At 45.0% G+C, this 12,942-nt stretch overlaps 1 protein-coding gene across 1 annotated transcript in view; it reads right to left on the bottom strand.

Annotated features, from left to right (window-relative positions):
- The window catches only part of LOC135558791 (tensin-3-like), a 90,542-nt gene that overhangs the window by 20,542 nt on the left and 57,058 nt on the right, over nucleotides 1-12,942 (bottom strand). The window contains exons 14-16 of the mRNA XM_064992927.1: nucleotides 798-955; nucleotides 512-641; nucleotides 301-384 (exon numbers count right to left, since the gene is read on the bottom strand). Of these exons, the coding sequence (XP_064848999.1) occupies nucleotides 301-384; nucleotides 512-641; nucleotides 798-955 (372 nt within the window). The remainder of the gene's footprint in view (nucleotides 1-300; nucleotides 385-511; nucleotides 642-797; nucleotides 956-12,942) is intronic.

Raw genomic sequence — 12,942 nt, 5'->3', positions numbered from 1 at the left:
TTCAATCAAATGGCTTTGTCAAAGGTCAAGTGCCACATTATCTATTCACCTCACAATGGCCTGACATTTCAATACATCTATTCACTTTAGTTAGAGACTAGTGGTATTTCTACGAATAATTCTATACTCTAAAAATTGAAGTATTTTTTGAGTGACAGCTGTAATCCATTGTGTTAAAGAATATATTTCAACATTTATCTCACTTCATCTGAATGAATGAGAATGTCAGTGTGCTGTGATACACGCAGCTTAGAGCCTACATTCTCCAGAGGTACAGTACACATTGCCACATTGACCTACCATGCTCCGTCCTGTAAGCTCCATATGATTGCATGCTGGGAGATGGAGTTTGCCTCAGGTGAGTGAATTCCGCCATGTTTTTCACTATGGAAGCATAGAAGACGAGATGAGGTTTAAAATCCAGTAATTCAGCAACGATCACGAGAGCCATCATATGAACACACACACAGACCCCTGGAAAAAGACACAAGACAATAATGGATGCTCTTACCATAAGGTGTAGGGGGAGAGATGGGGAAGGCAGGAGTAGGAGTCATGTCACCACCAGCCTCCACTCCACTCTCCATCTTTGGACCCTGAGCTCTGTAGTCCACACTGTCACTCCTGAACAGCATGCCATGCTGTAATACCAAACACACAGACGGAAATACACACACACACACACACACACACACACACACACACACAAAATAGGGCACACCATGACAAGCAAGATAATGACACGGCACTGACAGACATTGGGAGTCAGTGAGACATGGTTCAGTATGTTCCTGTACCTGGGAGTGAGGCACGCAGGGTGAGTAGGTCCGTGTGCTCTTGTACTCCTCCTGCACGCCCCAGCGTGAGCCACCGAATCCTGGGTGATCTGTGACATCACTGTCCTGCCGACTCTGCATGGAGTCCACTCTGACGTCACCAACGGACAATGGGGCAGCTGAACAGACACACAAACACGGAGACGGAGAGGAGGGTGAGAACTGGCCATTAACGTTGAACACACCAGAAAGCCCTACCACCACAAATCTATAGGAAATACACGCTTCTGAAGAATGTCAACCCGTTAAGCCATGTTAGTGACATGCAATGTGTGAAGCAATAGCATACCAAAGACTTCTGGCTCTAACTTCTTCACTACAATCTCTACTAGGAGTTATTATACCACTCCAATAACTTCAGTACTAGTGTCTGTGTCGTTGTGAGTGGACAGGTGAGGAATGCAGCGGGGGCTGAGAGGAATGTGAGGTGGGGGGTCAGGATTGTGAATGACTGGCGTGGGGTGACCCTCCATTTGGCACGGGGTGCTAATTTAAGGCCTCCCGGTGTGTGTGTGTGTGTGTGTGTGTGTGTGTGTGTGTGTGTGTGTGTGTGTGTGTGTGTGTGTGTGTGTGTGTGTGTGTGTGTGTGTGTGTGTGTGTGTGTGTGTGTGTGTGTGCCCGTGCGCGTGCGTGTGCGTGTGCGTGTGTGTGTTATTTTGGACGTATTTTTCTCTGTCAGCATCTTTTCTTTTGAGTGTGTGTCCGTTTTTTTTCGAAACCTGTGTTTCAGTCTGGCTCGGCACACTTGTTTGTACATTAACATTTAATTTGATCACTCTTTTGTTGCTTTTCCTGCAAATTAGTAAATGCAAACTTGTAGTGGATTTGAGTTTGAAAAAGCCTTCTAAAGTTTGTCATTTGAAATGTCCGACTTTCAACCCCTACAAAAAATGTCCATTGATTACAATGCACATAATAATTCAGGTTTCCTGTTGCGACTTAAAATGTTCATCTTAAGATGTATATAAATATCACAGTCGTAGTAAATACACTTTCCCCCAGTAAAGAAGTTATCAGCAAAGTCAGTGCAAGTAGGAAAAGACAAGAGCAGGCTGGTTTTTTCTGGGGGCGTGGAATTTATTTCATCTAGTCTTTGGAGAAGTAGAGTTTCAGACATTTTCGGGAGATGGACAGGGACTCCACTGTCTTGACGTTAGGGGGAAGCTTGTTCTACCATTGGGGTGCCAGGACAGAGAAGAGCTTTGATTACGCTGAGCGGAAGATGACACATGTAGGGGTGGGAGGGCCAAAAGACCATAGGTGACATAACAGAATGCTCTGATTGGGGGTTTGAGCATAGCCTGAAGGTAAGGAGGAGCAGTTCTCCTTGCAGATCCATAGGCAAGTACCATGGTCTTGAAGTGGATGCAAGCTTAGACTAAAAGTTTGTCTCTGTTGTGGGTTGGAGGCATCATGGGGAGTTGAGCTCATTGAAGAGGATCTGAATGAATGGCCATCTCATTACCATGTGATAGACAAACACTGCAACGACTCACTATCACCTCTCGAACTGCTGATCTCAGGGGGGATCTCGTCATTGTCCTTTAGCTTGTAAACACAGTCATTTTTGGGATGCTGCTCTTTTTCTGTTTTCGGGAGACCTCACTTTGTAGAGATATCAGATATTCCTAAAATGAAATCATGATTTGGGTTAAGATTATGTTAGTCACTCAGCAAACATAAGCACGACAGTACGACAGTACTTTGCCTATTTCCATGAAGGAAAGGAAACACTACACAACCAGGAAATTCACTTGTAAATTGGGCTTGACATATACACAACAGTGTCAAAGGCGTGTCATTTCGTTGAGAGAGTTTTGCTTGTAATGTTCAGGATGTTTCATGCGAAGTGTTCACTGTTTATGAGTGTGGCAGTGTTTGTGCATGTCTTCTATACAGCTGCTCTACACATGGGATCTATGGCTACAGCTGGTCTGTCTGTCTGTCTGTCTGTCTGTCTGTCTGTCTGTCTGTCTGTCTGTCTGTCATATTGTCAAACCACTGGAACTTATCCAGAATGCTGCAGCCCGCATAATGTTCAACCGTCCCTATTTTTCCCATGTTATCCCACTCCTCTGTAATCTTCCAGTCAAAGCTCTCATTCCACTTCAAGACCATGGTACTTGCCTTGGGAGCAGCAAGAAGAACTGCCACTCTTTACCTTCAGGCTATGCTGACTGTTTCTGCACTGCTGTACTGTTGCTACTTGGCTCCCTGACAAACCTTTTAGCTTTTTACGCTTAATAACTATTTAATCAAACTCTGTTTTTAACAAGTTTACCGAGGTCTTAGTTTTGTCCTCACAAAACTTTTTTTGATTCAACTTTTTCACCATGGAGGCTTTATCTGGACATAGATCTGCAGGACCTCCTCCGGACGAAAACAAGCTACTGTTGTCCCGCCTGCTCCCGCTCCCTGTCCCTGATGCTCAAGTGCGCCAGGCTACCCTTCTTTACACGCACCTGTTACCATCATTACGCTAGCAGCGCTCATTGGACTCACCTGGACTTCTTCACGTTGTTGATTACCCCCTGTATCTGTCTGTTCCTCGGTGGTGTTCTCTGTGTCCGCATTAATTGTTGTTATATGTTTCTGTCCAGACGCTGTTCCTGTTCCGTTTCTTGTCCGTCAGCTATTAAACCTTCACTCCCTGTACCTGCTTCTCCTGTGTCGCTCCATAGAGAATGTGGACACCATTACAAGAAGCATCAGGGAGTTTTCTAGGGTTTTGTTTTGTTGGAGACAGACCCGGGGGCCGCCGCCGATGAAACCGGGGGTGCCTAAGCTGTCTCGTCGGGCTGTCACGCCCAAGCTGGCCAAGAGGTTTCCTTGCCTCGGTTGGCTCGGCAGGTTCCCATATCACGTCATGCTTCAGCCGGCCCATCGGACTTCTCCACCACAGTGGGATCGTCAGGCTTTCACACCTCAGCGGGATCTTCAGGCTTTCACACCTCAGCCGGATCGTCCGGCTTTCACACCTCAGCTGGATCGTCAGGCTTTCACACCTCAGCGGGATCGTCAGGCTTTCACACCTCAGCGGGATCTTCAGGCTTTCACACCTCAGCGGGATCTTCAGGCTTTCACACCTCAGCGGGATCGTCAGGTTTTCACACCTCAGCGGGATCGTCAGGCTTTCACACCTCAGCGGGATCGTCAGGCTTTCACACCTCAGCGGGATCTTCAGGCTTTCACACCTCAGCGGGATCTTCAGGCTTTCACACCTCAGCGGGGTCGTCAGGCTTTCACACCTCAGCGGGATCGTCAGGCTTTCACACCTCAGCGGGATCGTCAGGCTTTCACACCTCAGCGGGATCGTCAGGCTTTCACACCTCAGCCGGATCGTCCGGCTTTCACACCTCAGCGGGATCGTCAGGCTTTCACACCTCAGCGGGATCTTCAGGCTTTCACACCTCAGCGGGATCTTCAGGCTTTCACACCTCAGCGGGGTCGTCAGGCTTTCACACCTCAGCGGGATCGTCAGGCTTTCACACCTCAGCGGGATCGTCAGGCTTTCACACCTCAGCGGGATCATCAGGCTTTCACACCTCAGCCGGATCGTCCGGCTTTCACACCTCAGCGGGATCGTCAGGCTTTCACACCTCAGCGGGATCGTCAGGCTTTCACACCTCAGCCGGATCGTCAGGCTTTCACACCTCAGCGGGATCGTCAGGCTTTCACACCTCAGCGGGATCGTCAGGCTTTCACACCTCAGCGGGATCGTCAGGCTTTCACACCTCAGCGGGATCGTCAGGCTTTCACACCTCAGCGGGATCGTCAGGCTTTCACACCTCAGCCGGATCGTCCGGCTTTCACACCTCAGCGGGATCGTCAGGCTTTCACACCTCAGCGGGATCGTCAGGCTTTCACACCTCAGCGGGATCGTCAGGCTTTCACACCTCAGCGGGATCGTCAGGCTTTCACACCTCAGCCGGATCGTCCGGCTTTCACACCTCAGCGGGATCGTCAGGCTTTCACACCTCAGCGGGATCGTCAGGCTTTCACACCTCAGCCGGATCGTCAGGCTTTCACACCTCAGCGGGATCGTCAGGCTTTCACACCTCAGCTGGATCGTCAGGCTTTCACACCTCAGCGGGATCGTCAGGCTTTCACACCTCAGCCGGATCGTCAGGCTTTCACACCTCAGCGGGATCGTCAGGCTTTCACACCTCAGGCGGATTGTCAGACTCCCATGCCTCAACCGGCTCTCCAGGCTCGCCCAGGTGGGACGCCGGGTGGAGCTCCTAGAAGGGGGTGGGAGGGTATTGTCACACCTGCTCCCGCTCCCCCTCCCTGGCGCTCGAGGGCACTAGGCTACCCTTCTTCATAAGCACCTGTCACCATCATTACGCGTGGGCAGTGCTCATTGGACTCACCTGGACTCCTTCACGTTGTTGATTACCCCCCCCCCCCCCTGTATATCTGTCTGTTCCTCGGTGGTGTTCTCTGTGTCCGCATTAGTTGTTGTTAAGTGTTCCTGTCCAGACGCTGTTCCTGTTCCGTTTCATGTCTGCTAGCTATTAAACCTTCACTCCCTGTACCTGCTTCTCATCTCCTGCGTCGCTCCTTACAACTGCAACATTATGCCTTCTCATTGCAGTCGCTGTACTCTCAATATCAAGGCAAACTATCACCTTATGGTAAGGACAGCCGAGTTGCAAGCTTGGCTTCAGACGTAATCGTTCGGCATGGACAATTTAAGTGTAGGAAAGGATGATACAGTGTCTGTGCCACCAGTAAATACAGGTAGTAGTGTTAATCCCAGGCAATTTTCTTATGGCTACTGGAAATAAATGCTTTTAGCATGCTCAACTGGTGTCGCTCATTCAGCCGCTATGAACTTTCAAGCGGTTTTCCACACAAAGCAAAGCAAAGCCTTCTCAGGTCTCTCCTCCACCGGTCACTGGATCTGAGCCGCCGAAGCCTCCCACCATTACCTCTGACATATTGAAAACCCTAGTCGTTGGCGACTCCATTGTCCGCAATATTAGAATCATCCAACGATCATACATTGTCTACCAGAGGGCAGAGCTCCCCACATAAAGGCTCATCTGAAGATGGTGCTGGCTGAGGCTAAAACTGGTGAGTGTAAATAGTATAGGGATATTGTTATCCATGTTGGCACCAACGATGTTAGGATGAAACAGTCAGACGTCACCAAGTGCAACATAACTTCAGCGTGCAATTTAACTAGGAAGATATGTTGGCATCGAGTAAAAGATAGAATTTGTAGATAACTGTCCCTCTTTCTGGGCCTCCCCCACAAACAGGACCAAGCATGGCCTGCTGAGGAGTGATGGACTCTCATCTTACCTACCAAGATAGGCAGGGCTCTAACTCCTCTAGCTCCACAATGGGATAGCCAGCCTGACAGCTTAGTGGAGTCTACCAATACCACAGTCAGTGTAGTCAGCTCAGCTTTCCCCATTTTTAACAATGTGTATGTGACCAATACAATTTGATTTTATTTGAGACCATGTCTGTGCCTCGATCTAGGCCGGGCTAAATTAAACATTGCAGGGTTCGCCTGAGCAATCTCAATTGAATAAAGACACCCTCCATTCCTGTCATTATTGAAAGAGATTATGATAATATCTCACACCTCAAAATAGGACTACTTAATGTTAGTTCCCTCACTTCCAAGGCAGTCGTAGTCAATGGACTAAGCACTGGTCATAACCTTGATGTGATTGGCCTGCATGAAACATGGCTCAAGACTTATGAATTTACTGTTTTAATTAAGGCCTTTCCCCGCACATCCCGCAAAGGTGCTGGTAACATTTACGACAGCAAATTTCAATATATATATATATGTACAGTTGAAGTCGGAAGTTTACATACACCTTAGCCAATTACATTTAAACTCAGTTTTTCACAATTCCTGACATTTAATCGTGGTAGAAATGCCCTGTCTTAGGTCAATTAGGATCACCACTTTATTTTAAGAATATGAAATGTCAGAATAATAGAAGAGAGAAATATTTATTTCAGCTTTTATTTCCTTCATCACATTTCCAGTGGGTCAGAAGTTTACACACACTCAATTAGTGCTTGATAGCATTGCCTTTAAATTGTTTACTTTGGGTCAAACGTTTCAAGCAGCCTTCTACAAGCTTCCCACAATAAGTTGGATGAATTTTGGCCCATTCCTCCAGACAGAGCTGGTGTGACTGGGTCAGTTGAAGTCGGAAGTTTATGTACACTTAGGTTGGAGTCATTAAAACTCGTTTTTCAACCACTCCACAAATTTCTTGTTAAGAAACCATAGTTTTGGCAAGTCGGTTAGGATATCTACTTTGTGCATGACACAAGTCATTTCCAGACAGATTATTTAACTGTATCACCATTCCAGTGGGTCAGAAGTTTACATACACTAAGTTGACTGAGCCTTTAAACAGCTTGGAAAGTTCCAGAAAATGATGTCATGGCTTTAGACATCATTTGAGTCAATTGGAGGTGTACCTGTGGATGTATTTCAAGGCCTACCTTCAAACTCAGTGCCTCTGCTTGACATCATGGGAAAAACAAAAGAAATCTGCCAAGACATCAGAAAAAGAATTGTAGACCTCCACAAGTCTGGTTCATCCTTTTCAGCAATTTCCAAATGCCTGAAGGTACCACATTCATCTGTACAAACAATAGTACGCAACTATAAACACCATGGGACCACGCAGCCGTCATACCGCTCAGGAAGGAGACGCGTTCTGTCTCCTAGAGATGAGTGTACTTTGGTGCGAAAAGTGCAAATCAATCCCAGAATAACAGCAAAGGACCTTGTGAAGATGCTGGAGGAAACAGGTACAAAAGTGTCTATATTCACTGTTAAACGAGTCTTATATTGACATAACCTGAAAGGCGGCTCAGCAAGGAAGAAGCCACTGCTCCAAACCTGCCATAAAAATGCCAGACCATGGTTTGCAACTGCACATGGGGACAAAGATTGTACTTTTGGAGAAATGTCCTTTGGTCTGATGAAAGAAAAATAGAACTGTTTGTTTGGAGGAACAAGGGGGAGGCTTAAAAGCTGAAGACACCATCCCAACCGTGAAGTATGGGGGTGGCAGCATCATGTTGTGGGGGTGCTTTGCTGCAGGAGGGACTGGTGCACTTTCAAAACAGATGGCATCATGAGGAGGAAAATATGTGGATATATTGAAGCAACATCTCAAGACATCAGTCAGGAAGTTAAAACTTGGTCGCAAATGGGTCTTTCAAATTAACAATGACCCCAAGCATTACTTACAAAGTTGTGGAAAATGGGTTAAGGAAACAAAGTCAAGGCATTGGAGTGGCCATCACAAAGCCTTGACCTCAATCCTATACAACATTTGTGGGCAGAACTGAAAAAGCATGTGTGAGCACGGAGGCCTTACAAATCTGACTCAGTTACACCTGTCAGGAGGAATGGGCCAAAAATCAACCAATTTATTGTGGGAAGCTTGTGGAAGGCTACCCGAAACGTTTGACCCAAGTTAAGCAATTATAAGTCAATGCTACCAAATACTAACTGAGTGTATGTAAACTTCTGACCCACTGGGAATGTGATGAAAGTAATAAAAACTGAAATACATAATTCTTTCTGCTATTATTCTGACATTTCACATTCTTAAAATAAAGTGGTGATCCTAACTGACCTAAGACAGGGAAATTTTACTAGGATTAAATGTCAGGAATTGCGAAATACTGAGTTTAAATGTATCTGCCTAAGGTGTGTGTAAACTTCTGACTTCAACTGTATATATATTTTTTTACGTATTTTGAACTTCTAGTCATAAAATCTATGCAGCCTACTCAATTAGCTTTTCTAGCGACTGTTTACAGGCCTTCTGGGCCATCTACAGTGTTCCTCACTGAGTTCCCTGAATTCCTATCAGATCTCGTCATCATGGCAAATATTGACATTTTTGGTAAGTTAAAAAATTCTCATGGAAAAGTCTACAGACCCGCTCCAAAAGGCTTTTGGTGCCATCTTTGACTCAGAGCGTTGGACTAGTAACCGAAAGGTTGCAAGTTCGAATCCCCGAGCTGACAAGGTACAAATCTGTTGTTCTGCCCCTGAACAGACAGCTAACCCACTGTTCCTAGGCCGTCATTGAAAATAAGAATTTGTTCTTAACTGACTCACCTAGTTAAATAGAGGTCAAATAAAAAATAAATATATAAAGTGGGTTTTGTCCAACATGTCTCCTCACCTACGCTTTGCCACATTCATACCCTGTGACTAGTTTTGTCCTGTGGAATAAATATTGTGGATCTAAATGTTTTTCCTCATTATCCTCAATTGCAACAAATAATCTGATCAGACTCCAACAAAGAATTATCAAAAGCCAAACTATAAATTCTTGGACAACCCAGATTTCTAGATGTCCTTCCAGACTCCCTCCACCTACCCAAGGACATCGGAGTACAAAAATCAGTTAACCACCTCACTAAGGATCTAAATTTAACATTGAGAAATACTGTACCCTAGATGCAGTAGCCAAAAACATTTGTCACAAGAAATTAGCTCCCTGGTACACAGAAAATACCAGAGCCCTGAAGCAAGCTTCCAGAAAATTGGAACGGAATTGGCATCTTCCGACTATCTTGGAAAGACAGTACCGTTCAGCATCGAAGATCCCTCACTGCTGCTCGAGGAAACCTACTTTTCCAACATAATTGGAGATTAAAATCAATCCAAAATGTATTTTTGATACTGTCGCAAAGATAACTAATAAGCAGCATTCCCCAAGTGAGGATGACCTTCACTTCAGCAGTGATGAATTCATGAACAACTTTGATGAAAAGATCCTGATCATTAGAAAGGAAATTACGGAGACCTATTTAAGTCTTCGTATTTCTCCAAAACTCAGTTGTCCTAAATCTGCACAGAACTGCCAGGACCAAGGATCAATAGAGACACTCAAGTTTTTTAATCCTGTATCTCTCGACACATTTACAAAAACAGTCATGGCCTCTAAACCTTACCATATTCCAACTAAACTACTGAAAGAGCTACTTCCTGTGCTTGGCCCTCCTATGTTGAACATAATAAACGGCTCCTATTCTCAGGGTCTGTTCCAAACTCACTAAAATTGGCAGTAATAAAGCCTTTCCTGAAAAAGACAGACCTTGACCGGTATTTTTTTTTTTACAACTAATCTAGTCTTTATCAAATCTCCCATTCCTCTCAGTTTTTTGGGGAAAAGCTGTTGCACTTCAACTGACTTCCTGAAGACAAATCATTTATACAGTCTGGTTTTACACCCTATCATACTAATGAGACTGCGCTCGCGAAGGTGTTAAATGACCTTTTAATGGCATCAGTCCAAGGCTCTGCATCTTTCGTCGTGCTCCTAGACCTTAGTGTTGCTTTTCGATCACCACAATTTTTGGAGAGATTAGAAACCCTATTTGGTCTACACGGACAAGTTCTTGGCTGGTTTAGGTCTTATCTGTCTGAAAGATATACGTTTGTCTCTGTGGATGGTTTATCAATGATAAGTTTCGGTGTTCCTCAAGGTTTCGTTTTAGAACCAAAATGGTTTTCACTATAAACTACCTCTTGGTGATGTAATTTGGAACATACAATGTCAACTTTCACTGCTATTCGGACAACACACAGCTGTACAATTCGATGAAACATGGTGAAGGCCCAAAATTGCCTACCCTGGAAGCCTGTATTTCAGACATAAGGAAGTGTATGGCAGCAAATATTTTACTTTTATACTAGGGCAGAACAGAGATGCTAATTATATGTCCCAAGAAACAAAGAGATCTGCTGTTTGAGCTAGGTGGTTGTACAGCCGTCTCAAATAAAACTGTGAAGGACCTCAGCGTTACTATGAACCCTGATCTCATTTTTGACGAACATTTCAAGAAAATTTCAAGGCCAGCTTTTCTCCATCTTCGTAACTTTTTTGTCCCAAAATTATGCATAAAAGCTAATACATGCTTTTGTCACTTCTAGATTAGACTACTGCAATGCTCTACTCTCTGGCTACCCGGATAAAGCACTAAATAAACTTCAGTTAGTGCTGAATACGGCTGCTAGAATATTAACTAGAACAAAAAAATTAAATCATATTATGTGTTAGCCTCTCTACAATGGCTTCCTGTTAAGTCTAGGGCTGATTTCAAGGCTTTACTGGTAACCTACAAAGGATTTCATGGACTCTCCGATTTGGTTCTGTCGTACATACCTACACGTACTCTACGGTCACAAGACGCAGCCTTCTTATTGTCCCTAGAATTTCTAAGCAAACAGCTGGGGGCAGGGCTTTCACCTATAGAGCTACATTTTTATGGAATGGTCTGCTTATCCATGTAAGACACACAGACTAGGTCTCAACCTTTAAGTCTTTACTGAAGACTCATCTCTTCAGTAGATCCTATGATTGAGTGTAGTCTGACCCAGGGGTTCGAAGGTGATTTTGCAAGGCACTAGAGTGACGAACCACCCTTGCTGTCTCTGCCTGGTCGGCTCCACTCTCTCCACTGGTGTTTTCTGCCTCTGACCCAATTACGGTGGCTGAGTCACTGGCTCATTATGCCATCAGGTCATTCCAGGCTTTTTTCCGCTGTATTCGACTTGAGTGGGTTGAGTCACTGACGTGATCTTCCTGTCCGGTTTTGCGCCTCCCTCGAGCTCATGAGGTGGAGGAGATCTTCGTGGGCTATACTCAGCCTTGTCTCAGGGTAGTAAGTTGGTGGTCTGTTGATATCCTTCTAGTGGTGTGGAGGCTGTGCTTTGGCAAAGTGGGTGGGGTTTAATCCTGCCTGGTTGGCTCTTTCCGGGTGTATCATCGGACAGGGCTACAGTGTCCCCCTATCACCCCTGTCTCAACCTCTAGTAGCTAAGCTTCAATAGTTGGGGTGCTAGGGTCAGTCTGACCTATCTGGTGAAATTCTACTGTCTTATCTGATGTCCTGTGTGAACTTAAGTATGCTTCCTCTAATTCTCCCATCTCTCTCTCTCTCTCACCTACTGTCTCGACCTCTGAATGCTCGGCAATGAAAAGCCATATGACATTTGCTGCTGAGGTCCTGCCTTTCTAGGGAGTTTTTCCTAGCCACATCTGCATTGCTTGCTGTTTGGGGTTTTAATCTGGGTTTCTGTATAAGCTCTTTGTGACATCTGTTGATGTAAAAAGGGCCTTATAAATACATTTGATTTGATGCTCAACCCCTACACCCCAATCCGAGCATTCTGTTCTGCCACCTCTGGTCTCTTGGCCCTCCCATCCTTAAGTGGTGGGAGAGTTCTTCTCTGACCTGGCACCCCAATGGTGGAACCAGGACAGCAGAGACCCTGTCCATCTTCCCCAAAAATCTGAAACCCTACCTCTTCAAACTTAAACTCACACTTGACCCCTTCCCCCTTACTAGCTTAGACTTTGCTATTTTATTGAGGAAAGATGAACTTACTATGACTGTAATATGTGGTTGTCCCACCTAGATATCTTAAGATGAATGCACTAACTGTGAGTCGCTAAAAGCTTTACACACCTGGATTTTGCAATATTTGCACGTTGTTATAAAAACAAATCCTCAAGCTTTGTCACGTTGGTTGTTGATCATTGTTTGACAGCCATTTTCAAGTCTTGCCATTGATTCTCAAGCAGATTTAAGTCAACACTGCAATTAGGCCACTCAGGAACATTCAATGTCATCTTGGTATTCAACTCCAGTGTATATTTGGCCTTGTGCTTTAGGTTATCGTCCTGCTGAAAAGTGAATTTGTCTCCCAGTGTCTGTTGGAAAGCAGACTGAACCAGGTTTTCCTGTAGGATTTTACCTGTGCTTATCGCTATTCATTTGATTTATTTTTTATCCTGGGTCGGCAGGGTAGCCTAGTGGTTAGAGCGTTGGACTAGTAACCGGAAGGTTGCAAGTTCAAACAAGGTACAAATCTGTTGTTCTGCCCCTGAACAGGCAGTTAACCCACTGTTCCTAGGCTGTCATTGAAAATAAGACTTTGTTCTTAACTGACTTGCCTAGTAAAATAAATAAATAAAACTCAGATGTCCTCCATAACATTATTTAGCCACCATCATGCATGAAACTATGGAGAGTCTAGTAATGTGTTGTGTAGGATTTGCCCCAAACATAACACTTTTGTATTCAGGAC

Source organism: Oncorhynchus masou, chromosome 17 (genome assembly GCF_036934945.1).
Source record: "Oncorhynchus masou masou isolate Uvic2021 chromosome 17, UVic_Omas_1.1, whole genome shotgun sequence".
Lineage (NCBI taxonomy): Eukaryota > Metazoa > Chordata > Actinopteri > Salmoniformes > Salmonidae > Oncorhynchus > Oncorhynchus masou.
The sequence above is the reverse complement of the archived record's forward strand: the minus strand, read 5'-3'. Positions and strand labels throughout refer to the sequence as shown.